At 42.2% G+C, this 27,320-nt stretch overlaps 1 protein-coding gene across 3 annotated transcripts in view; it reads left to right on the top strand.

Moving 5' to 3' along the window:
• The window catches only part of STAC (SH3 and cysteine rich domain), a 198,787-nt gene that overhangs the window by 86,532 nt on the left and 84,935 nt on the right, over window positions 1-27,320 (top strand). The window contains exon 1 of one of the 3 annotated variants that reach the window (XM_006188360.3): window positions 16,005-16,433. The exons of 1 other annotated variant lie outside the window; for it this stretch is intronic. In XM_006188360.3, the coding sequence (XP_006188422.2) occupies window positions 16,323-16,433 (111 nt within the window). In that variant the 5' untranslated portion in view covers window positions 16,005-16,322. Of the gene's footprint in view, window positions 1-16,004; window positions 16,434-27,320 lie in introns of those variants that run through there. One more of the 3 variants, XM_032459292.1, reaches the window with a different exon arrangement.

The raw sequence follows: 27,320 nt of genomic DNA, 5'->3' as shown, positions 1-27,320 counted from the left end.
GGGAGAACTAACATTTTTGGAGAGAAAAATAATTTAAAAGACATGTAGAAGGTGGGAGAATAATGACTGGAAACCATTCATCACAGAGATAGTTTATTGCGAAAAAAGGAAGACGCACATTAAGGAATTAACATTCTGGGAAAAAACTAGCATTTTGTCTCTGCCGCTGTTGCTAATAATCACATGGATTTTTAAACAATGGAGTCATCTCAGTGAACGAGTGGAGGTTTTACAATACTCTGTTTGTTCTAATGAGTGAGGCTTGTAAATTATCCCTCTTTTCTGAGGTGCCTGCTTCCTCTTTAGTTAGATACATGCGTGGCTGTAGTCACATAGTCTCCAGATACTGAAATTCACGTCGTATTTTCATAGTCAACATCGCTTCCACAACTGTAAGGGTTTTGTGTATGAGGTAGTACTTTTCTCTCCTTGGTTTTTTCAAAATGATCACATTTCTAAGGGTTCACTTTCTTAAAAAGAAGAGCAGCCCCATGACCCTCTCACAACACCTCCAGACAACTTTGCTGGCGCTTGGGCCGCTGAGGACGTGCAGGAGGCCTTCGTTTCCCTTCTCTTAGATGCTATGATGAAAACAACTCTGAATTTCACAGTTTGTCATTATCCATTGTCAGTCATTGCTCTATAATTAGCCTGCTTTTGAGAGTTTGGGAATTGGGAATTGGTCCACCATGTAGGGATGTGCAACAGAAATAACCTAAAATGTTTTAAAATTTCCTTTAAAAGTTTGTTTTTATAACCTGGGGGAAAAAACCCTCCATGAGCCTTGAGATTCCCCAGTGTATCTTCATCATCCAATAATTTCCACTTTTCAGCTCATAATTCCTTTGTTACATATCATAACAATTAAGAGTAATCCACCCAGTCAGTCATTTACATCTCCCCCGAAATATAATGTGAAGAGCCAAGAGCTCCCAATAGGACTTCCCATCAAGAGTGTGCATGTACAGTTTGTAAAGAAATAGCAATGCAGATGAAGAAGATATTGTGTGTGTATATATTCATGATGGAGGACTTCTCAGCCATAAAAAAGTGTGAAATAATGCCATTTGCAGCAACATGCATGGAGCTGAGATTATCATACTAAGTGAAGTAAGTCAAATATCATGATACCAGTTAAATATGGAATAAAGAAAATGACACAAATGAACTTACTTACAAAACAGAAAGAGACTCATAGACATAGAAATCAAACTTACAGTTACCAAAGGGGAAAGGGGGGAGGAATAAATTAGGAGTTTGGGATTAACAGATACACACTACTGTATATAAAACAGATTACTGTAGAGCACAGGGAACTAAATTCAATATCTTGTAATAACCTATAATGAAAAAGAATATGAAAAATGATACATGTATAACTGAATTACTATGCTGTACACCAGAAACTAACACAGCATTTAAATCAGCTATACTTCAATTAAAAATATCAATATGGCCTCAAAGGTGATATTTTATGAAGCAAGATGCATATATATAAAAAATTATTTTCTCCCCAAACCCCCCAAAACAGTCTGTGCTTATTTTATTTTATTTCTTACAGTAGAGACCAGAAGGCTGGCTATTGAGAAGAGAATGTTTTAAAAACACAGGGGCTGTCACTTAGTGAAATAACTAGGGTTAGAAGGTTGGATAACCGTGGATAGACATTATCACCTGCTCGGTTTTCTCATTTGTGAAGTACAGAGGATGGACTGGTTTGCTTTTCCAAGACCTCTTTGAGCCCCAAAAGTCTGGGGCTATGTGATGTGGAATCGGGGGAAGTAAATCCCGAAGAAGAAAAGAGAAACAGAAGGAGAGAACAGAAAAAGAATATGGAAACAGAGGAATGGCTTCTCCAGGTTCCTAAGAATTCTGAGGGCAGATACAGGAGTCTGGAAGTTTTTTTAATATTAAAAGAAAGCAAATGTAGTGGAAATTGTACATTTACTTAGAGGTAGGCTACTCAGATTATCTAAAATATCAGATTTTTTTTTTGTATGAGTAAAATCACCTGGAGTGGGAAAACTAGTTAATCTAGAAACTATAATTGCAAAATAACTAGTTTGATGGATGGATATATAAGTAAGAAGGTAGGTATGTAGGTGGGTGGGTGGGTGGGTGGATGGACGGAAGGATGGATGAATAGCCACAAGTTCCTCAAGCAAAGAAAGTGACAGTTTTGTATATCCTTATGTTCACTGATACAGGAAAACAAACCTTAACGTGTCTGCTCACTCATTCATCTTCTAAACACTTAGTGAAACCCCTGCTCTTCATCAGCCTTGACCCTGAATAAATCACACTCAAGAGTGGGAAATCCTCTCATTCTTAGCCGTTCCTTGTGTCTGGAGCACTCTGATTCCCCACTCAACAACACCCGGAACCTCCATCCTCTCCCTCATCTCTTTCCCCTACTTAAGCCACCCTTTGGACTCAGTTGAGATACCAGTTCCTCAGAAAAAACCTTCCCCAACCACCTGTTAAATTTAAATGCCTCTAATTCTGCATCTTTCGATGTAGAACCATGGTGCTACAAATGTCCGTAATCCATGTTTCACACTATTAGAGTGAATTCCAGCCTTATCTGTATCCCTGCAATACCATGTGCCCCAGGATAGCAGGCATTTCTCTTTCCATCACCTCTGCACCCCCCAAATTCTAGTACAGGGTGTAACTGATAGTGAACGCCCTATTAGTATTCTGGAGGAAGCTTTTTGTTGGCCATTTTTATTTTGTCTGTTCTGTTTAGCATTTCTGGTTTACGAGCTCCTTCAGCTCCAAGTCTGGGGTACATGCGGCAAAACAAAAATCCCAGAAACTCACCCCTGTGTCAGTCCCTGGGTCCTGAAATCCCGAGCCAGTCTGCCTTCTTCTCTTCACCTTTCAGAGTGTTCTTGTGTTTGTTCTGCAGCCATCCTTAGTGGGAAGACTAGGGAAAAGTGTATCTTCTCCATCTTCTCACAAGTGGAAGACTAGTCACTTTATGTGGACCGTTTATCTGCCACTCATAAACTGTCTAAATTGATGTTTTGTGCGTAGTTCAGTGAGCTGGCCCCCTAGAAAGCCGCAGTCCTGCTCTGCAATTATAAACTGTCCTTCTTCCCAAAAGGTAACCATTGTCCTTGAACTTCATATAAATTACGTAATATAATAGGTACTTTTTTTTGTCTGGCTTCTTTTTCTCTCCTTCTGTGACAGAATGCAAACGTCCAATAAACACATGACAAGGTGTTTTATTCATCATCAGTGAGTTGCAAATAAAGCCACAGTGATAAAATTTAAAATAAGACAGTAGCCATGCTGGAGAAAACAGCTGGAACCATAATTCCTGCTTATGCATTGGCACCAAAAGCCACATATGGGAATGTCCAAAGCAGTACTGTTCATGATGGAAACAACCTAACCATCAACAGATGATGAATTAAATAAATTATGACAGATTCACGCAACCTAATTCTATATGACAACGAAAGAGGATACGTTCAGTAACATGGCCTTCATCCATCTTAAATGATCTTTACATATTTTACTTTTAATCTTGTTTAAAAAAGTCAAACTGTTTCCTGAAATAGGTTAGAAAGAGGAAATATGCTACACACAATATGTTTTATGCAATTTAAAACACTCATACACACAGATTAACTCCACATATTTTCCAATATGCATACGTATCTGAAATATATATTTTAAAAACATGTTAGTGGGTGTCATTAAAGGAAGGGAATTTTGAGTGAGAATAGGGTTATACTGGGACAATTACCAAAACAAATTCAATGGGAAAGGAGAATGGTGACAATTCTAGGTCCCTTCAATACCCCCCAAGTAGCAATAATAAAATAAATAGCCCCGGGAAATATAAGCAGAGAAGTGTACTCATCTTAAGATGCCAAGAATGACTTTTCTTCTGCTCCTTTTGGAAAACTACCACTTTCCTTCCAATATTAATTTTTTTCCCCCTTTGGTGAACCTCCCCCTCGCTTCTCCATGGAGTTAGTTCTCTTTTCCCCCGGCTCCCCCGGCCCTCTCTTCATACACATGGTTACTCTTCGTCCCCAGCTCTGCCTTCCTTGTAGAGCTGGATTTTCCCTCTGGGTCAGGGAATATGCACTTACGTCTCTCTACTCCTGCAGCTCATGGAGTGCCTGGTGCACAGCAGGTCTTGGCATCTGTCGATAAATAAATCAGTGAATAAAATAAGGACTTCACTTATTTAGACATCTCTACCTCATTTTGTAATGATCTCAGATACCTTCAGATGCATAATAACTCCTTACCCCCATGTCCACACAAGAGGCAGAACCAACAAGACATGGTGATTAGCTAGATAAGTGGTATTGAGGAAAAACAAATGGTAAAACAGAGCAGATCTTATTTAAAATCCGGGTGTGTATCTCATGGTCTACATGAGCAGCTCCCACTGCATTCTAAGGAACTCAGTGATCCCACGCAGTACAGAGAGTCACCAGCCAGCCTGGGCTTCCTCAGTGTCCTTGGACATGGTGTGGTAGACTCGGGCATTTCAGCAGCCTGTATTTCAAGGAGGAAACGGGACTGAGATGCAGGCAACCACCCCGTCCAAAGGCCTGTTAAATAACCACTCCATCGATGCCATCTCCCACCATACCCTGCATCTGGTGAGTTATCATGATTAACTAAGGAGACAAAATCCTCATCTTTCTGGCCAACTCTGCAAGAATTAAAGACAGATCTGTTTCCTAGGTCTAGGCACTGTGGCTAAGATTGCCTTGGCTATGGAGGGAAGAAACGGGCATTTAAGGCTTAAAGCCTGAGTCATCTTTTCCAGGCCAATTGTCAAGTGCCTGACGGATGGCTTGTGGCTGCCAAATGAGTTAATGGCAGGAACACAGAGGGTTCCAGAAGGCAGAAGGACCGAGCAGTAACATAATCCCTCCCTGGAAAACATTGTAAAGAGAATTTTTGAGATTCACTGGCCCCCTCAGCATGACTCTGTAAGCTTTTAGAGCATAGTTCAAAATAAGTGCTAAGCTTTACGGATAAAGAGCAGGAGCTATTATGCGTGTTTGCTGGAGTTCCCGTTCTGTGTTTTGAATGTCAGTCTTCAAGGGGTGACATTTAAGATGCATCGTGATTAACAGCACAAATGGAATATTCATAATCCTTTAGAGGTTGTCCATGTGCAAGTTACACATATATTTGAATTGTAGGGCCCCGTCTACCAAATGGGTTCCTGCTTCCGAGGGAACCAGGGCTGTGTGTCTGGTTTCATGGCAGGAGGATTCTCTCTGTGTCTCTCAGAACTCTCTGAACGCTGACGTTTCTTACCCTGCGGCCCATTTCATCTTCCAGAAATCCTTGAAATGCTTTGTTTCTTCCTTCTGTTACTAACCAGTGCTGTTCCCCCCCTGGCTAACTGAGATCCAACTTTCCCCAGGAGCCATTTGTAAAAGCACCTAAAACTATTATTGAGGGAATTTCTCCAGCCTTTCCCTTTTTTGAGCATGGTGTCCGTGATCAGTAAATGTCACTCTCAAAGAAAAGAAACTGCTTTTCTCAGACCCAAACCGGAACACCCCTACACAAACACCCTTCCATGTCTGTATTGATACTGTACATTCCAGAAAAAGTGTAGGCCACCTTTCAGATTCCACTGGAACCTTCCAGAACATCCCTTCCACTTGGTGGGTACCATCCTTCCCCTCCCTGTGCCCTCAAACCCGGCGTGCAGGCCTCTCATACAGCAGCGATCACACTGAGACCGCTGATCTACATGTCGGGAGCCTGAGGTTCAGAGTCTGAAGATGTGGCCAGAATCCCTACTGCGCACTCACCGTGTCCTGTTAGGGAGGTCATAACGCCTCTCAGGCTTCCTCTGACCTCATCTATAGAATGGGGCTAATAGAACTTAACGTTTCCAAGTTGATATGTAAGAATAAGAGAGAATGAGTTTTTAATTGCTCTCTAATAGTCCTTAGCAAAAAGCATAAATGATCCTTCATGAATAAATCATGGGGCATTATACAGTGGAATATACACTCATTAAAACAGATAATGTACACATATATTCATGGATGCAGAACGATCTCTATGGCATATTACTGAAGGGAAAGGAAGTTACAGAAACATTTCATGCCCTGAGATCATTTTTATGTAAATATATATAAATCTAGAACATACCCATATATGTAGGTGCTTCTAGAAGGAGGCTTACAAAAACTCTAATAGTGATTTCTGGAAGGTGGTGGAATTTTGGAAGGTTTTTACTTTTCTTCCATATTCTTTTTGAATAGTGCCTGAATAATGATAAAGCTCTTATTTTGGAAATGAGTCTTTAGCAATACTATGCATAATATCACGATAAGTTTGAAGACTTGGAGAAGAAATGTGTGCTGCTGGCAGGTTGGTCATAGGTTCCAAAGCTGAATAAAGCAAAGACCGTTGGGGTTGGTGGGCATGTAAGCAGACACGGGTTCATTGTACCACGTATTAGTTGACTTTGGACAAGTATTTAACGTAGGTGAGCTTCCATTTTCCCCTCTAATAAAAACAAAACAGATTTTTATTTGATCTACAAGTTCCTCTCCAGCACTGACATTTGATCTTTCATTCATTTAACACACATTCACTGAGCACCTATTGTACGCGCACCTAAATATCAGAGATACGTGATGAAGAAGAGAGACCAGGCCCTTGGCCTCATGGAGCTTACATTCTAAAGGACACCGAGCAAGAAGGGAAAGAAGCAGGATGTTTCGGCCGTTGGACGCCGAGGTCTGCTGGCCATGGGGAATAATGGGGTGGGGGGTGGATTCTCAGCTGCAGGGCACAGCGGCAAGGGTCAGAGCTGGGAGGGGGAACAGACCAGGTGTTTCTGAAGAGCAGAAAGGCCAGGGTGAGCTGAACCCTGTACCTCTTAAAACTGTGACCCTGAATGCATGGAAGAGAATACGTAAAGGGAAATGCTAATGACCAGCCAAGAAGAAACTTTAGGTATTTCCTGCCTCTGACCTCCTCAGATAGGAGATGTTAATAATTTCAGAAGTGTAGAAAAGATCCGCTTTTGATAACTGTGTGTGCATTTGGCTATAATGAACAGGAAAACACAGCTCACACAGGGCTTCTTAGCCCTTCGGGACTCGAGGAAACCAAAGCTGAGATCAAATCAATTGTGTAAGTTCTCACTGCTTTTGAGTGGAAGAGCTGGAATATTTGGAGTTTAAGTTCATGGCCCTTCCACTAAACGGAGAATCAAGATTCACGTCATCCTCCGTCTCACAGGGGCTACTACCAGCTAGAAGCAGCCCATGTCTGCTCTGTTCAGAGAGAAGAGGCAGACCTTAACCAGAAAGCAGCTGCGTGACACGTGGACCTCGTGCCCTCTTCCAGGCGTCTCCAGTGGAGACGATTCCGGTGCAGCCAACGGTGCCGTTCAGATATTACCTCAGTATTCGTGTTGCTCTTGTTCTTATTAATTGGTCCTTAGAAAAGACAAGGTGATAAGGATGTAAGCTGGATCATACTCACCCTGACAAGTCTCCAAATTTAAAGACGGGCCGTGGTGCTGAGGAGAGACCCGTCCTGAGTTGCTGTGAGGACTGCAGGTTGGCACGAACAGTTGCTCAGAGTAGGGGCTGTTGTGTTGTTGTTGTTGTTGTGTTGTTGGCTGTAAGACTTGGGGCAAAGCACTGGATTTCTCTGGGCTTGAAGGCAGTTGCATCGGGGCAGCCAGAGGGTGACAATGAATGCAGGACTCCCGGCCCTTCCTTACAGGCTGAACGCCTCGTTTGTCTTGGCCCCTCGGCTTCGCCTTCAAAGCGTAGATGTGGTTCTTACTAACTGATGGTAAAAGAATGGAGCGGGCAGGCCTTCATTCTGTGAAGACTCTCCCTGCGTTTTCCATCATGCCTCTGCCTCTCAGGCTGCATCTCTCCTTCCCTTGAAGACTGGCTACTTCTTCACCAAATCCGGGTTCTGCTGTTGTTTGGGGGCCAGCAGAGCAGAGCCAAAACTCGACCCCGGAGCGGGATACATCTGAGTTCAAATTCTGACCCCATGCTCACGGTGGAATCTAGGATAACTATCTTGATCGTGTTAAGGTTTTGTAGAGATTAAATGAAATACCATATAGAAAAATGTCTATAGCGTAGGAGAAACCCAAGACATGTTAGCCATTATTATTATCAAGGGCCCAATTGCCAAACCCTATGCCCTTCTCATATGTCTCATTATCCATGATGACTCTGATGCATCAGACAGTGAAGGAGAGCCACTCCACCACTGAGATCCCCTCTCCTTTCTCCTTGTCGGTTTTCCACCCCTGGACAGTCTGACCATCCCCCCTTTTTCCTTCCTTTGCTGTTCTCTTTTGTACCCTTCATAAGCACGGCTGTTCTAGTTAAAGTAGTCTTGATAGGCTCTTTTTACCAAGTGGCTCTACAAGAAGCCAAAGTCCACAGAATGAAGGTCCAGTCTCTTTATCCAAACTTGGGGCAGAGCAACAGGGGAAAGTTGAAAGCATTATCCACGCTTCTGCTTGGCAGTGTGACTGTTAAAGGCAGTCACATGCCATCAGGAGGAGGGCTTTGCTGTCTTTACAAATTAACAAGTAAGTAAATGAACCCAGAGTGGGAGCTTCCAGTTCAAGTATGAAGATAAATTTCTGCATGCCTCCCACTTCTGCTGGGTAGATATTTAACCAGTAACCAGAGTGAAATGGACCATGAAGGGAAGCTACAAAAGTCACAGGGTCCTGCTGCTGGCTCGAGACTTAGGATAATTCTCTGGAACTTGAATTTCCCAACCTCCAGTGGAAAAGAGGTCATCCTGACAGCTATGGCTGAAATGTCACTGCAGCTTCTAAAGCAGGACTTCCAGTCTTCTGTGAGGTCTCACCCCATTTCATCCTGAAGGGGTATCTCCCACAGGACCGTGAAAATGTACACTCCTGCTCAGGGATATCAGTGCTTTATCAGGTGTCCTCTGGGAGTTACTCTGCTGGTCTACCATCCACTAACCTCCAGTTCATGGAGCCCGTCAGTCCTCTGCAGCGTCCTCTGGGCATCCCTTTCAGTACATCAGTGTCCCCTCAGTACCAGCTCAAGGCTGGCTTTCATGACCACTTGGGAGGACTCTCATCACGCCAGGACCTGGAATTAAATAAGCATGATCATCTGGGTCCCACCGCAGCAGTGTCTGTGACTCCAGCCTCAAGGCATCCTACACAGAGACAGCGCCCCCCATTTCTGCCAGCAGCGCACAGACTCAGACAAAGCGCCTCTGTTCCCTGAGAGGATCTGTGGACCTAACGACCTTTGTGCAGACCCCTGACCCCACAAACCGTTGAACCCCACATTCTCAGACAGTATGACTCTCAGTTTAAGATCCTCTCTTAAACCAACACAGACAGAATCTTCAACATCAAGAAGCTTATTTGATTTTAAATTCCAGCATTTTCTAGAAGCATCCAGGGTCTTTCTCCATTCAGTGTGCTCAGGACAATTGGAGTAATGAGCGCCTAGGCCATCTTAGAGCTCAGGGGGCTGCAGGAGCAGTCTCCTCTCACCACAAGCTGCGGGCTGAGGAACGGGATGAACTCGGCGCGGTCCTGGCCGAGTGGAGCTCAGAGCCCCGCGGGAGGACAGAGTACTTTGTCACTGATCACTCAGGGAAGGTTGCCATTGTTTCAGAGTCCAGATTCGTTCTGCTGGCCACACGACAGGCCCAAATAAGACTTTGGCTTCATTGGTTTTCTCTCTTGTTATTCTGTTTTTAATTCAGTTGACTTCTGCTCTTTTTTTTTTTTTATTGATTTATAATCATTTTACAATGTTGTGTCAAATTGTAGAGCTCAATTTTTCAGTTATACATGAACATACATATATTCATTGTCACATATTTTTCTCTGTGAGCTACCATAAGATCTTGTGTATATTTCCCTGTGCTATACAGTATAATCTTGTTTATCTGTTCTATAATTTTGAAATCCCATCTATCCCTTCCCACCCTCCACCCCCTTGGCAACCACAAGTTTGTATTCTATGTCTGAGTCTATTTCTGTTTTGTATTTATGCTTTATTTTTTTGTTTTTTAGATTCCACATATGAGCAATCTCATACGGTATTTTTCTTTCTCTTTCTGGCTTACTTCACTTAGAATGACATTCTCCAGCAACATCCATGTTGCTGCAAATGGCGTTATGTTGCCGGTTTTTATGGCTGAATAGTATTCCATTGTATAAATATACCACTTCTTCTTTATCCAGTCACCTGTTGATGGACATTTAGGCTGTTTCCATGTCTTGGCTATTGTAAATAGTGCTGCTATGAACATTGGGGTGCAGGTGTCATCCTGAAGTAGATTTCCTTCTGGATCCAAGCCCAGGAGTGGGATTCCTGGGTCATATGGTAAGTCTATTCCTAGTCTTTTGAGGAGTCTCCACACTGTTTTCCACAGTGGCTGCACCAAACTGCATTCCCACCAGCAGTGTAGGAGGGTTCCCTTTTCTCCACAGCCTCTCCAGCATTTGTCATTTGTGGATTTTTGAATGATGGCCATTCTGACTGGTGTGAGGTGATACCTCACTGTACTTTTGATTTGCATTCTCTGATAATTAATGATATTGAGCATTTTTTCATGTGCTTATTGATCATTTGTATGTCTTCCTTGGAGAATTGCTTGTTCAGGTCTTTTGCCCATCTTTGGATTGGGTTGTTTGGTTGTTTCTTATTAAGTCGTATGAGCTACTTATATATTCTGGAGATCAAGCCTTTGTCGGTTTCATTTGCAAAGATTTCCTCCCAATTAAAAGAACAAGAGAAATCCCCTGAAAGAATGATCAGTCAAATAGACATCCATAGCCTACTAGATCAAGATTTCAAAAAAGGAGTGCTCAAAGTATTGAAGGAACTAAAAGAGATAGTGTTTAGAGATATAAAATATATCAAAAATGAAATCGAAGCTATAAAGAAGAACCAAGTAGAATTGGTTAGCTCATTGGCTGAGATGAGGACAGATCTAAAGACTGTGCAAAGCAGAGGAGATGATGCAGAGGAACGAATTAGTGACCTAGAAGACAGGGCTTCTGCTCTTAACTGCAGTGTTCCCTGCCTTCCCCTTTTGCTTTTCTTTTTCTAGTTCCTTAAGGTAGAAATTTAGGTTGTTGATTTGAGGTCTTCTTATATAACTTCTACCAGATGAGAGGTTCCTGTCTTTTTTTTTTTTTTTTCCAATTGTTTTGCTGAATCAGACTCATAATTCGGTGAAATACACATGTTAAGGGGTAACTGTGTATCCCAGAAAAATAAAAGGCACCCCATAGGCAAAGGATTGATTGAAGAAGCCACCTGGGGGAAGCCCTAGCATTATTAGTCCCAGGCTAGAAGAAGTCTCAAGCCTTCCCAGTACTGCAGCCACACTATTTGGAAATGGCTTTGCAGAGATGGAAGATGCGAGTACTGCATCAGTTATTCTCCCTAGAAAACACATGGCAATAAACACTGGTCCTCCTGGAACTTGGTCCAATACACCAAAGAGAATTATAATTCCTCCTGAGACAAACATTCCTGCTACAAACATAAATTTTGCTCCAATATGTACAAGATATTTTCCAAATACCAGAGATACCAGCAAGTCAAACAAAGCATAACTTCCAAAGATCATACCAATTACTGTATTGTTTGACTCCTTTCTTTTCAGCCTCCTTGGGGAAAAAAGAGTCCAAGGTTAGAACAGCACATCATGGAACCCAAGTTAATGGAAGCTGCTGAAGTTAGGACAAAAATTGGTTCTCTTGAAAGCCGCCTGGGTGTTTCCCTTGCACTTCCTGGAGGGCCATTACCCCTTAATGTGCAAGACTAAGGCAGGTCCTGAGAGCATGTAGCATCATGCTGTGATTAAGTTTCCAAAACCCAGAAGCCACTTCCTTAGATGTGGCATTTTATCACCACGTAGGCCCCATGGTGGTGAAGAAATGGCTTAGGATCATGCCAAACCAAGGCGTACGAGTCCCACATATCCAGCTGGTAAAGTAAAATTCTCTAAAACAAAGAAGGACAGGTTAGGACCAAGGAAGCCAAAACATGAGCTGAGTGAGGTGATGGTGAAGGATATAGGGTAACCTTGGGTAAAGTGATGGGTTTCCAGAATAAGTGTTTCCCTGTTGATTAACACTTTAAAAGCAACTTCTACCAGTGGAGAAGGGTTCATTCCAAGTGTATCATCTAATTTTTTGCAATTTTCTTACATTTACCATTCTAGCATTTTCAGGGGCCTCAGGATCTGCTATAGACAGATGATAAATCCTTTCCAAAAATTTAGAGAGGTCTTCACTTAGTTTTGCTGAATTTCTTTAATTTTGTTAAACCCAGTCTGCTGGCTGTTTGCATTTAGGCCCCCCATGGGATAATGGAGCAGGGGAAATTGTCCTGTGCTGGGAGTGGTTCCTGGTCCAGACTGGGTGCCCTGTCAGGTCTTAGATGACAATACCAGACCAGGCCCCTGTGCCCCAGGAACTAACACAGGATTTTCTAATTGATCCCTATAAGGGGAGGGAGCCAGTCCGACCACTTCCTGAGCTCCAGTGTCGGGAATTGGGGCTGACTGTTCAGGAACGGAAGGCAGTGGAGGGGGTGGATACTTTGGACAGCGAGCTCAGCCGAAAGAGTTAAGGTTTGAAGCAACATATCCTGTCATTCCTTTCCTTTTCTTACTTTCCCTAATGTAATAGCACAAATGCTTGCACATAGGAGAGTTTATCATTCTTCCCTCTTTTTCAAAGAATGTCTATAATTGCAGAGTTGTATAGAGCCGTTCAAAGGCCACCATTCCTCAGCGTTTTATTGTAAAATCATAAATAGCAACTGATCCTCTCTAATCATTTTTGCCGTGGCATCAACCGGCCGGGCTGAATTCTGGGCTGGGGCTTTTGGTGATTTTAGGAACCAGGTGGAACCTTTATATTCTTCCTGGGAACGTCCCTCTCTCAGACAAGAACAGACAGGTTTTGTTTTGTTTTGTTTTGTTTTTTGTTTTTTTCTGTTCCTTTCCTCCATTTGACATCAGTAAAATTTTAAGTATCATGAAACTGACTTGGCTGTAAATGGAGAAATAGTACCAGAACAAAATGAAGCAAAAAACCCAAAGGACAAATAGAAAACTCTGAATAAATGCTCAAGTCTGGTCTTGGAGTTTTGCATATACCAGTGACACAGGAGACCACAAATGGTCTAATTAACATGGCAAGAGTGGCAGTATATGGGGATTAACCTGCATAAACCCCTTGTAGGGATCCGGGCAGGTACTATGGCCACACATTGTTCCTCTTCCTCTTAGGCATGGGTTTTTAGTTATTCTCAGACCACTTATCCAAAATGCACCACAGAGGACTTTCTTTAGAGATAGTTGAAATATTCCGCATTTTTTAAAGACAGAAATACAAGACAAACAATATACAAGCAATGCACACAAATGCTAGCATCCAAAGAAAGCAATGAACTGGTTCACAAATCAGGTAAAAGTCCAGCAACTATTTCGTCTCTCCAGCAGGGTACCCCACTCAAATACAAAATGAACTGGTTTATTCCAGAGAAAAAAGCCCCAAACATAGAGGTAAAAAGTTTCCAGCTGTACACACCAGAGCGGCTTACCCTACCTACTGTATGGAGCCTGTCAGCTCCCAGATGTCAATTTCTTGCTCCAACTTCCAAGCACTGGGGCGGCTGGTGCCGTTTTGGAGCATTTTGAAGGGAAGATCCTCAGGACAAGTGGTCCTGGCAGCTGCTTGGGCCTTACCCCAAAATTCCCAAGCCAGGGCTGCCTGGCCATGAGCAGCAGGGCCCCCGGCTGGCTTCCTCAAAATTTGTTACCGAGTCCAAACTCATTCCACTCACTGCACATCACGCCGATAAATCTGGAAATGAGGTGTTGGGGCAAGGAATTACGACTTTATTTGGAAAGCCAGTAGACCAAGAAAGTAGGGGACTCATTTCCTGGAGAACCATCTTACCCAAGTCAGAATTCAGGCTTGTTTTATACTGAGAAGGGGAGGACGGTATGGTTGGTTGGTGCAGACTTCTTGGTGTCAGAATCCTTTGTCCTTGCAGCTGTTCACGTAGGTCATGATGTTCATCTAAACTTCCAACAAGACAAACCTTATTCTCTGTTCGGCAACTACTTATCTCTATATGGAAAAGTGTTAGACCCTTAAAGATCAGAGCCTTGAGAGTGGGTTACCCTGTATATTTCAGGCTATTGGCAACATTCTTTTACAAAACGTGCAGAACCAACATGACTAAGCACAGGAGATAGAGCACAGGGTTAAAGCCAAAGGAACAGATCTAATATGGAGTCAGATTTGTTCTTCCCTGTTAACCATGAGAACACAGCATCGGTTTGGAAATCTAAATTAGACTAAAGGAGTCAGGGAAGATTTCAGGAGTAATAAGTGTTTGGGGATGTGTTTTGAAGAAGAAAAGAAGTTAGCTAAATAACAAAGAATGAAATAGAAAGGGAATTTATGTGAAAGAAACACATGACTAAAGGCTTGATTTGTTTTGGCAACCACAGGTAATTCCACAATTTCCTAGGGAAGGTAGCTATGATTTATCAGATGAAGGATTTCTGTTACTAGGATGGGAGTGGAGTGAGGAGGAAGGATATACTAGCTCGTTTAACATGTCTCTCGAGGGGACAACACTTAAACTTATGCTATTGGAGTTTATATCTGCAAATCCCAGACTCGGAATTTATCCCTCCCCCGCTGCTTCCCCCCTGGTAACCATAAGTTTGTTTTCTATGTCTGTGAATCTGTTTGTTTTGTAAATAAGTTCATTTGTGCCATGTTCCTTAGATTCCACATGTAAGTGATATCATATGATATCTGTCTTTCTCTGTGACTTAATTCTTAGTATGATAATCTCTAGGTCCATCCATGTTGCCACAAATGGCATTATTTCATTCTTTTTAATGGCTGAGTAATATCCCAATGTTTACATATATCACATCTTCTTTATCCAATCCTCTGTCTTAAACATTTAGGTTGGTTCCATGTCTCAGCTATTGTGAATAGTGCTATAAAAAAACCCAAAGGGAAAAAAAAAACTTATGCTATTGGAGAATGACTAGTGTTAATCAAAGCTAAGCATTTACTAAAATGGAAGATGACATCTTCTAGCTGCTCTTCAATTCTTAAAATCCAAAGATGAAGAGTGCCTTATTGTAAGCCCCAATATGCTTGCCCACTAAAACTGGAATTATCCATGGACCCTGGGGGCTTTCCTTTACTTCCTTAGAAAACCTCCCTGTGGCCCCACACTAGTTCAGGCTGCATTTGTACACGCTCATTATCCTGTGCTTTTCCTTATCACAGTTCATGGAAAATGTGTGTGTGTGTGTGTGTGTGTGTGTGTGTGTAGACTTGAGGCTCCACAGTCCAAAAAAGCATGGATTTTGAAGCCAAAATGAGTTCAAATCCAAGTTCCACCATTTACAGATTAGTGACTTAGAGCAAATTACTTAGCCTCCCTAAAACCCCAGTTTTCTCATCTATGAAATGGGAGAGATACTACCCAGCCCAATCGGATGGCCCTAAGAATTAAATAAAGTAAAAAACGTGAAGGGCTTAACCCTGAAATGCACAACAAAACTAGGGCACATCCCCTCTGCAGGATCTCTTTGCCTTATTCCAAAACTGAACAGAGGAAAGAGGAGCGTGCTCAAGCCGGGGAACCCCATCTCGGCTTCCTCCGTCACTGAGCCCTATAAATAACTTAGCTAAGTCACCAGCTCCCTTTGAGTCGCTGTTTCTCAGAGTGTAGAAGAAGGGAGTTCTGCAGGTGGTCCCTCCTGGCTGGATCAGCCATTCGGGGTTTGGTCTGAATTTTCCCTCTCCTTCCTAAAGCATCCCCTGTCTCCACCCTACTGTGCGCGTCCTGCCTCCCCGCAGGGCCTCCTGAGGACGCGGCCCCCTCCTGCCCAGCTGCTCCCTCGGGGGCTGCGAAGCCCCGCCCCGGAGCTGCCTCCCCCCACCCCCTTCTCCGGCGGGTGGACCATCCCGAGCCCGCGAGCCCGCTGCCGAGTGGCTGTCACAACTGTGCGGCCTTAGGAGAGGTGGCCGCGGGCGTGGCAGCGCGGGGCGGGCGCTCCCTCCCCTGGCCCGCGGGGGTTGCGGGGGAGGTGGGCAGGGCCCGGGTCGGGGCGAAGCCGGAGGAGGGCGCCTCGGCGCCTGGTCGAGGATGGGAGTCCCCGGCATCCGGAGCTGAGCCAGCCGGCGCTGCGGGGAGGGCGCGCCGAGGAAGGCGAGCCTCGCTGTTCCTCCGGGAGCCTAACACCGTTCCCGCGCCGCCACGATGATCCCTCCGAGCGGCGCCCGTGAGGATGGCGTGGACGGGCTGCCCAAGGAGGCGGCGAGCGCCGAGCAGCCGCCCTCTCCTGCATCCACCAGCAGCCAGGAATCCAAGGTACCGCGCACACTTGCCCCAAGAAAACACAAACTGTCTCCTCTCCTCTCTGTCCACCTTTGTTTCCTCCGAACTGACGCTGGCACCGGAGGCTGAGACGTGTCCCTAGTTCCACCAGGTCTTAAGGACTGTATCTACCTTGAGACTTGGTCCGGCTCCTGATGCTGGACCACATCCCTTCCTGCCCACACAGCCCCAGGGCTTTGCGTTGGGCATCTCTGAGCGAGCACCCGCAGTTCACGTCGCCTCGGGTTCAGATCGCTTTCTTGGGTGGTGATGGCGTGATTGTTCTGTGGTTTGAACCTGTGTGTGTCCAAAGCGCATGTAGATACTAGGCAGCTTCTGAAAGCCGAGGGACAAACAGCCAGGGATACTTCTCCAGAAAAGCTGGGGCCCTTGCGGACCAGCAAAGTGTTGTCTGTATCCCAAGGGCCTGAGACCCTTTGCTTAATAGCTCATCCCTAACTTCAGATAGCACTCATTACAGGGGAAAAAAAAAAAGATTAGGCAAAGGGCAAGACTGCATTTACCGGAAAGTTGATGTTCTTCTTGTGGAAGTTAATACTTGAACTTACACTTGCATTTATGAGAGTTAAAGTAACATACACAAAACCAACCCCGCAGTACTTCTGTCAGTTACGCTTCCTCTGAAACTCTCCTGGGTGCCAGGCACATGTTTGGAAATCTTGGAAAAGAATCAAGTAAAATGCAGCTGCTAGCAGTGCAATGCCAAATGGCATGTGAGCTGGGAGTGAAAACCCTAAGATGGAGTTTGCAGTTATATGGATTTTTTTTTTTACATGCAGGACTCCTGGCTCTTTATCCAGATTTCCTTTTGAGTTCCTTGGGCGTCTCTGAAATGTGGGGCAGTCCTTAAGTAGGAATGGAGGAAAGGACAGTGTCAGTTAGGAGAGCAGGTCAGAGGTGGCACAGACAGCTGCCATCCTTGTCTCCCTTCTCACACATCCCTGGGAGCCGTTGACACACCAGCAGGTTCAAAATCATAGCTTAGTTGCTCTCAGTTTAAGTGACGCTGCTCTCTGTGTGTACCCCAGCTTCCGGGAGTTAACCATCAAGGGATGGTAACCCAAGAGAGAGCTTTGCATTATGTTTATTTTATTTTATTTTTCTGATAAATGCCTTTCTTAAAATTCAGCTGGAAATGGGGCAAAAGCCCCAGCTTCCAGGATCATCATGAGGAGTAGTGAGATGAGCTAACGTCCATCCCGGTGCAGACTAAGGACGCAAACGTTGTTTTTACCTTTATCCTTCTTGATGTAAGGAGATGCGATCTGTCTCGCACGATGATTCACTCCAAAGCAGTCTCACAACCCACACATGTGTACCACTGCCCCTCCGACCGGAAGTTTCTGGGTGTCTCATCATTGCCCATCACTGACATTCAATCACCTAAGCGACAGGAGACAGTGGCCATTTCAAAGGGGATCTGGAATACTGTCAATGAATGCAGCTAAACTCCAGAGTGAAACTAGCATTCGAGTCTTTGCACTGGGCCTCTTGCTGTGTAGTAGGTCTGTTCTGGAAAGGGCTTAGCATGTGGGTAGACAGCAGCATGGTGCAAACACACTGTATGGGCTCGCTACTTATAGATCTCCATGTAAATTCTTTGGCAGAGCAAGAACCACATATGTAATGCTGTCATACCCTTCATTATCCACCAATTTACCTGGCTTATGGTGTCAGATTTGTACACGTCAGTTTTTCTCCAAGCGTATTTATACCTTCCTAAATCTGCTGTCATGGCTTAGGTGTTCTCCATCAGTGGAGGTGGGCTATGGGGGACGGGGGCATGAACCCCAAGAAATCGAAAGCAAAATCGTGTGCCTGAATATGAAACAAACTTTTGGCTTAGCATTTGTGATACTGTCCAAGGGCCCGTGCTTCTCACAAAAGGCTAAACTGCTGGTGTGGAGGATGTGTGGTGAGGGAGCAGGGTGGCATGACAAGAGGCAGAGGAAGGTTCTGTTCATTCTCCACCGGGAATGCCACATTGGAAGGCTCACTGGCGTTTACAAGGGTCTCCCGCCTTGAAGATGGCTGGCGAGGAAAATGGGGACAAGGCACTGGGAGTCAGCCCACCTCCCTCTCCTCTGAAGTGGTGTGTTTGTCAGCATACTGTGTGGGACAGGCATGGTTCCGGCCCCTCGGGGCATTAAGCTACTTTCTCACCAAAGACTTTTAAAATCAGTTTTTTTTCTTTTCATGTTATTAAATCATGATTTGATTCATGTTAGTTTCAGGTGTACAACCTAGTGACTCGACCTTTTTATAGATTATTCATTACACAGAGTTATGACAACATTACTATGTTCCCTGTGCTGTATGTTACATCTTGTGACTTACCTGTTTCGTACCTGGATGTCTGTACCTCTTAACCCCCGTCACCTCTTTCACCCCTTCCCCCCGCCTCCCTCCCCTCTGGCAGCCACTGGTTTGTTCTCTGTATCTGGGAGTCCCTTTCCCTTTTGTTGTATTTGTTCCTTTGTTTTGATTGTTAGATTTCACTCCAAGTTTTTAAAATATTTTTTTCTCTGATTATAAGAGTAACAAATACTCTCTGTAGAAATTTGAAAAGTCCAGAAAAAAAATAAAGAAAAGAAAATCACCCATCGGTCACAATCCAGAGGCAACTACCGATAATAGTTCGATCACGTCTTGTCTTGTCCATTTACGTAGTTGAGAGAACAGCGGTGAGCGTCTGCTGAGGGCTTGCTCTGTGTTGGGCACAACCTGACCCTTCACAATAATCCTTTGAGGGAAGCTGTGCTATTATTTCCCTTTTATGGGTGGGAAAGGGGAAGCTCAGATAGGTCACCCGTGACTGCAGAGTTAGTTCAGTGACGTAGCAAGGACAGGGACCTGGGTGGCATAGCTCCGGAGGACAAGTTCTCAACCCCCGTGGACCCGTCTCTCATGCCCGTGTTCCATCCTACATCCTTCTGTTGCATCTGTTATCCTAACCAAGTATTTTCTACACCACGAAAACGCATTTGCAGCTGTATTTTGTTCCTCTCATCTTAAGAAATCTTTGACGATGGATTGAGCCACACTATCACGTGAAATGATTAAAGCCCAGTTCTTGTCCAGCTTCTTTGCATTTGGTCCTCCTATTCTTTCCCCGAAAGTGTATTTATGAAAGTGATTAAGTGGAATATCACAGAACCATCAGAAAGTCGGCTCACAACAAACCGTCTAGTCTACAGGGTCCATTAGAAGAATGAACATGATTCAATGCCCTGAGCATGTAAAATGAAAGTCCATTTTCTATGCAGATTCTTTGGAATGCTAAATCATAGAATATTAGAATTAGAAATATTCTAATTCTAATAAATATTAGAAACACTAAGATTGGTCTATTCTGGATATTTTTTAATTATGGATAATTTTTATTGTGTAGAACTTACTTTATTATGGAAAATTTCAATACACACAAAAGGAGAGAGAACAGTATAAAGCATCATCATGTGCCTAATCCCCTGGCTGCACCAGTTATCAACTCATCGACAGTCTCGTTGCATCTGATACCCCCACCACAGCCACCACCCCTCCCGGTACACACTGGATCATTTAGAAGCAAATTCCAGACATCTGAGCATTTCATTCATAAATATTTCAGGTTGAATCTCTAAAAGATAAGGGCTCTTTTTCTAGACATGACTACAAGCCCATTATTACTACTCCGCATGTTTCAAGTCAAGGGTCGGGATGTTCTTTGGAGGTCCGCAGATACATGTGAACAGCCAGAACTTTCAAAATTGCCCACGTACACGCACGTGCGCACCGTCTGGGGAAGGGACCCATAGCTTATACCAGATCGATAAAGTGTTCAGAGTATTCGAAGCTTATTTAAATACCTCCCCCTTTTTTCTCTGTTGAGTAAATCGAGGCCCTGAGAGAGGCAGTGACTTGCCTAAGATCACACAGATAGTTGCTGCCAGGCCCCTGTGTAAGAACTGTGTCCTGGATCTTGGGTACCCCACACAGTTTCCGCAGGGTAAATTCTGGTAAGCACAAGTTGTAATGTAGTTTATGTGGTTTTGTTTTTCATAAAACTAGCTGAGTTGAAAGACTTTGAAAGCCATTAACGAACCTCACCCCTGTGACTTTCCATACATTCTCCCAGGAAGGCTACAACCTAGTGCGTTTTCTAAGTGTTTGACAGAGACCATTCAGTACTAAGAAAAATGTCATGTTTCAGCATCTCTTATTGCAGTGAATGTCTATTCTCCTGTTGACTGCATGGAAATCTTACTAGGGTCTCATGTGGCCTGCAGGTTTGGTGCACAGGTGCCGCCTGCCATCACTTGTATGACATCTTGATGATATGAAGGGTTCTGAGGTCAAATAAACAAGAGCTCACATCTCTTCCCATCAGTTGCCCCCAGCTGTGTCTGTGGGCAAGCTGCCTAACCTCTCGGAGCCTGGGCTTCCCAGTCTCTAGCAGGGGGATGCTAACTCCCGACTGGCATGGCTTTTTTCTAAGGCCCGAGAATATATAAAACACCTAAAATGTTGACAGCATTTGTGAGCATAAAGCGTTGTTTACTTTCTCATCCTGCTTCAGATTAGTTGACTGTGTCACTGGCCGATTGCAAATGTCATCATTGGGAGAATTTCAGTAATCAAAGCTGACGTTCCAGTAATATAACTGAGTTTTCCTCCCTGTGGACTTTCAGTTATGCTGTTGACTGCAGTGAGATTTCCTCTTAGCTATTTTGCACACCCAAGAAGATAGGCCATAGACTCACCAGCATGTGACTGATCTTGGAAGCGTGATACAGCCCTGGAGCTATGGACTAGGTGTCCCCCCAGTTCCTGGATGGTTCTCTCTGAACCTGGACCACCTTCTGAGCTAACAAGAAGTCCCTAACCATGAGGATGTGCCCCGCATTTCCCAGAAATACCAAAATGTGCTTCCTGATACATAAACATTTGAATATATTTTTCACTAATTTCATGGGAAGTAGAATTGCTCAGTCTGGAAGTAAACCCTTTGAAGGTCTTTTATTCTCATTGACACAGTGCTCTCTAGAAAGAGCCTCTCATAGCCTTTTCTCTTGTAAACTTTTTATTGAGGTATGACATCATTCCAAAAAGTGCCCATATTGTAAGATGACAGCTTAATGAAATTTCAGAAAATAAATTCTTGATCTGTAGGTAACCAATGCAAAAATCATGAAATAGAATGTTATCAGCGCCCCCAGAACCATCCTCATACCCTTTTCTGTCACTACCTTCCCAAAGGTGATTAATATTCTGACTTCTAACAACATAAACTCATCTTCCTTATTTTTGAACTTAATATAAATGGAATCATACAATGTGTATTCTTTTATGCCCTGGCTTCTTTCACTTTGAATTACGTTGTGAGACTCATCTCTGCCATTGCATGCAGCAGTAGCTTTCATTTTCATTGCTACGTAGCATACCACTGTATGAGGAGACCACTGTCTGTGCACTCTGCTCATGATGGACATTTGGATTGTTTCTTGCTTTTGGTTGCTGCTTTGACCATTCTTATACGTACCCCTCATGGCCCTTCTGTTGGGTGTATACAAAGGAGCAACACTGCTAGGTTTACGGTATACGTACGTATGTTCAGCGTGGGTAGATATTGTCAACTTTCCAAAGTAGCTTTGTCAGTTTATTCTCTCCCCAACAGTGTATAAGAGTTCCATCTGATCCTCATCCCGCCACCATTTGGTATTGTCTGTATTTCTCGTCTCAGCTTTCCTTGTAGGTGATTAGTAGTACTGCACTGCAGATTTAACTTGTATGTTTCCAACGACTAATGTGTTTAGCAGTTATGCTTTGGGGCATGAGAAGAATGTCTTCTCATGAAGTAATTATTCAAATCTTTTGCCTATTTTCCTATTATGTTGTCTGTCATTTTCTTTTTAACTTGTAGGAATTCTGTATATATTCTAGATCTATGACTACTTTAAAAGATAATTGTATTGCAAGTATCTTCTCCTATGCTGTGGCTTGCCTCTTCTTAACAGAAATTCTTGTTGAATTCAGTCAGTTTATTAATTTTCTCATTTGTGGCGGTCAGTGCTTTTGTGCTCTCCTTATGCAGTCTTTGCCTACCCCACACACGTGCAGGGACTCTCCTGTATTATTTCTTAGAAATGCTATTGCTTTGCCTTTTACACATAGGTCTATAATCCACCTGAAATTGCTTTTTGGGTACGGTGTGAGGTAGGGGTCAAATTCATTATGGTGCTGCGCTGCCACCTTTGCCTTAAATCGGATGGCTGTATTTGCCATTTACATGGAGGTTGCTATTCTGCCCCATTGGTCTACTTGGCTAACCCTGTACCAGTACCTCACTGCCTTAAATGTAATGGCTTTATTAAAAACTCTCAATATCTGGCAGTAAGCCTTCTAGTTTTGCTCTGCTTTTTCAAAATTGTTTTGGTCATTTGGGGCCCTTGACATTTCCATATGCATTTTTGAATCAGCTAATCAGTTTCCACAAAAACACTTTATAGGATTTTGATTGGGGTTGCATCGAATCTACAAATCCGTGTTGAGAGAATGGGCATCCTTATAGTATAAGTTCTTCCAATAATATATCCCATTGCAAAGACTCTGCTTCTACCAAGTGCCCCAGAGCATCATTACCTGAGAACCAAACTTTGTGTTACTTTTTTCCAGTTTGGCATTTCTCAGACCAAGTTGTGTTGTATAAATTTAAACCCCAAATCTATGTGAAGGCAGAGCTGTGGTTTTGAATTCCCAGGGAAATATTTGTTTATTGTCTACCTTATGTCTGTACTAAGGTTTCTTTCTCATCAACCTGAGTTGGTGAGAAATTTGTTTCTGTCCCATTCTTCCTTTTCAGATTTCTACTCCATGTACACATTAGAATTCAGTCTCCCTAGAGTTTTTTTTTTTAATTTATGGTAAAATATATATAACAGAAACTTTACCAACACCAGCTTTTAAATGGTTACATTTTAAATGTAATTTTTTGTGGCATTAAATACATGCATATTGTTGTGCAACCATCACCATCTTAGGAACTTTTTCATCTTCCCAAAATGAAGCTCTGTACCCATTGAACAGTTACCCCCCATCTCCTTCTCCCTCCAGCTCCTGGCGACCACTGTTCTACTTTTGATTCTATGAATTTGACTACTCTGGGTACCTCATATATGAGGAATCATATAATATTTGGCCCTTTGTAACTAGCTTATTTCACTTAACATAAATCTTAGGTCCATTCTTGTTTGGTATATGTCTGAATCTCTTTCTTTTTAAAGGCTGAATAAGATTCCATTGTATGTATATACGTTTTCTTTATCCACTCATCCATTGATGGACATGTGCCCATTGTGAGTAATGCTGCTATGAACTTTGGTGTATCTAAGTCCCTGCTTTCATTTCTTTTAAGCATATAGCCAGAAGTGAGACTGCTGGATTATATGGTAATTTTATCTTTAATTTTCTGAGGAATCACCACACTGTTTGCCACAGTGGCTGCACCATTTTAGACTCCCATCAGCAATGAACAGGGTTCCAATCTCATTACATCCTCACCAACATTTGTTATTTTCTGGGTTGGGTTTGTTTTTTTTTTTTATCCTAATAGATGTGACATACCTCTTTGTGGTTTTTATCTGCATTTCCCTGATGATTAGTGATGCTGAGCACCATTTCATGGGCTTATTTGTCATTTGTATATCCTCTTTAGAGAAATGTCCATTCAAGGTCTATGCCCATTTTTTAAGTCAGTTAACTTTTTTGTTAGCTATTTTTCTTATTTGTAGTATCATAGCCTTTTAATCAGCAAATTTGAAGGGCATAGAGATACTGAAATTTTTTATTGTCTTAATTACATCTATTCACTAGAAAGGGTTATTTCTATTTTTAAATTTTTTTCTTATTTCTTTTATAAATTATATATTCATGTCTTTATTTTAATAGAGGATTTATTTCCTATTGATTTTTAAAAATTCGTTATACATAGTAAAACCGTGATCTGTCACATATGTCGCTAACCTTTTCCCAGATTGAAACTTGTTTTCAAGTTTTATTACATTTTCAACATAGAAGTTTTTTTATGTCGTTAAATGCCTCAAATTTATTTGGCTATGGCTTCTTTTTTCCATTTATATTTAGAAAGGTCTTCCCCACTATGGGACCAAATAAATATTAATCTGTATGTTTCTCCATATCCTTATTATATACTTTTTTACTTGTATCACTTCAGTCCATCTGGAGTTTATGTTGTTATGTGGTAAGGAAGCTATTAAATTTTTTCCAAAAGATTAAGTATTTCTAAAATCGTTTATTGAATAATTCATTTTTTCACTGATTTGAAATGCTGCATTCATTATATAATAAATGGTAATGTGTACTAGGTTTGCATTTAGAGTCATCTGTTATATTCTAATGGTTTTGCAGTTATTACTATACTGTGCTTTGGCATTACTATTATAATGTTGTAATTGTTGTAGCTTTATAGAAGACTGATAATTGATAATACAAGTACCCTCCTGGAAATTTTATTTATTTATTTAGCTGCACTCACCTTTTAGATTTTCTGTCAAGTTTTAAATATAATATTTTAGGAGTAACTACATGAAATTTTTAAGATCATTTCAGCAAAATCTTTACAAATAATGGTATTCCTCATCCGAGAACATAGCATATATCTTTAGTTAGTGAAACATCTTTCATGTCACTTATAAACACTTAGGAATTTTTTTCAAATCCTTTTTGCCCAATTCTGTTAGCTGTTTTCTGGATATTTTACACTCTGAGTTACTCTTATGAACCACCTCTTTGATAAATTTTCTAACTGGTGAGAGCTGACATAGAGGAAAAATATGTTTTATATCAATTTTATAATCTAAGATCTTTTAGATTCCATTTCTTACTCATTAATGAAGAAGTGCTGTGTTGCTTACTGGTTCAGAGCATGAGCTCTGGAGTCAGAAACAGCTGTGTTCAGATTCCACCGTCCCACTTCGGGACGCCACTTAACAAACTTCCCTGTCTTTCACTTTCCTGAGCTTCACTGCTCTTTCTGTAACGAAAGCATAATAATGGCCTTCTGCAGCATTGGCATTAGGGTTAAATTAATTAGTGTATGCTAAGTGCGTAACAGGGTTCCTGGCACACAGTAAGTTAATTTAACTATTATTATTGGAGCTATCTTAATACCTACAATAATAATTTTACCTCTCTAACCATAGTTCTCTTTTTTTGGTGGGGTGGGTAGGGGTGTAGGATGGGGATAGGCAGGGACAGGATATTATTCCATTAGAAATCCCAAAATACAGTAAATATGAGTGGAAGTCTTGGGCTAGTACCTAACTAACTTTAAATGTTGCCAAAATTTTGCTGTACGTGTACATGGTCTGTAGGTGTGTATTGTACAGTGTTGGTGCTAAGGGGTGCTTTTAGATCTCGTGTATCTCAAGTTACTCTGCAAGCCACTGCAAATGTACACATTCAGCCTGAGAAACATAAGGTGGTGGTTTGCAAATTTAACTTCAAGAGAAATCCATTTCCAAGCAAATCGTTTCTTAAGACTGCATTTCCACACAAATTCCAGATTTCCCACTCATGTTTGCAATAAAACTGAGACACTCTTTCTTATGTTAAATTTGGGTACTGTTCTTAGCTTACTAAGAATTTCCATCAGGAATGGATGTGGGATTGTTTCAGATGGCTGTTTGGCAAATATTAAGGTAACCATGTGATTTTTTTTTTCTTGGTCCTTTGGCCTCTTTATGTGATGGATTATATTAATAGATAGCCTAAATTAAACTCTTCTTACATTCCTGGAAAAGGTCCCACTTTGGACATGGATTTTCTTTTAATAAACTGCTAAGGTTTGATTGCCAATACTTTATCATATTTTTCACATCTGTATACCTAAGGGAGATTGTTCTGTAACTGTCACTTTGTGCTCTTAGATTTTATTTTTAGGAATATGCCAAGTTTTCAAAGATTATTTGGGAAGATACTCATGGTTGTTTTTATTTGTTGCTTTTTTTGTTTATTTTTTCTCTGAAACAGTTTGGAAAACCCAGATCTCCATTTTGAATGTTTGAAAAAAACCTGACAATAATATCTAAACCTAGCACCTCTTTTAAAATAAATTTTGAAAACATTTTTACATTTTTGTGTTCAATTTTTTTCTAAATTGACACGAGATAGGTTTGTTAAATGGCATTTTGCCAGCAAATTATTCATTTCATTTAAATTTCATAACATCCCCAGATGAGTTATTGTAGGACAGCCATGGGGTCTTCCTTCAATCTCATCTCATCTTCACACTTTCTAGCTGGCTTCCTACCTGCCTCTATCTTGGGAAAACCTCTATTTGTAGTTTTCAGAGTTTATATAACAGTTGTCCCTTAGATCTGAGTTTGGAATCAGGAAAGGTGAATACCTGTGCTCACGTTTCCACCTTATCTAGACGGAGGTGCTCCCTTGCTCCCTCTTTAAATCTCTCCTTCTCCTTTGAGTCAGTTCCTCCTGCTGTAAGAGCTCCTCTCCAGTTCTTTTGGCTGTCACATCCTCCTCCACCCATCATTCAAGGGTTGGTCTTCCCGAGCGTTCTGCTCTCAGCCCTTCTCATTCTTCATAATCTCTGAGTCCTTCTGGCACATCTTACCTATTCTTTTTTATTTCATCCACCAGATGATAACTCCCAAATATGAGTCCAACACAGACATCCCCTCTTTTTCTTTTTTTTTTCCCTAAATAAATCTTTTTTTAAAACTTTTTTTTAATTGATTTATAGTCATTTTACAATGTTGTGTTAAATTCCAGTGAAGAGCACAATTTTTCAGGTATACACGAACTTACATAAATTCATTGTCACATTCTCTTTCGCTGTGAGCC

The sequence above is a fragment of the Camelus ferus genome, chromosome 17 (assembly GCF_009834535.1).
Source record: "Camelus ferus isolate YT-003-E chromosome 17, BCGSAC_Cfer_1.0, whole genome shotgun sequence".
In the NCBI taxonomy this organism is placed as follows: Eukaryota; Metazoa; Chordata; class Mammalia; order Artiodactyla; family Camelidae; genus Camelus; species Camelus ferus.
This window is presented reverse-complemented; position numbering and strand designations above follow the sequence as displayed.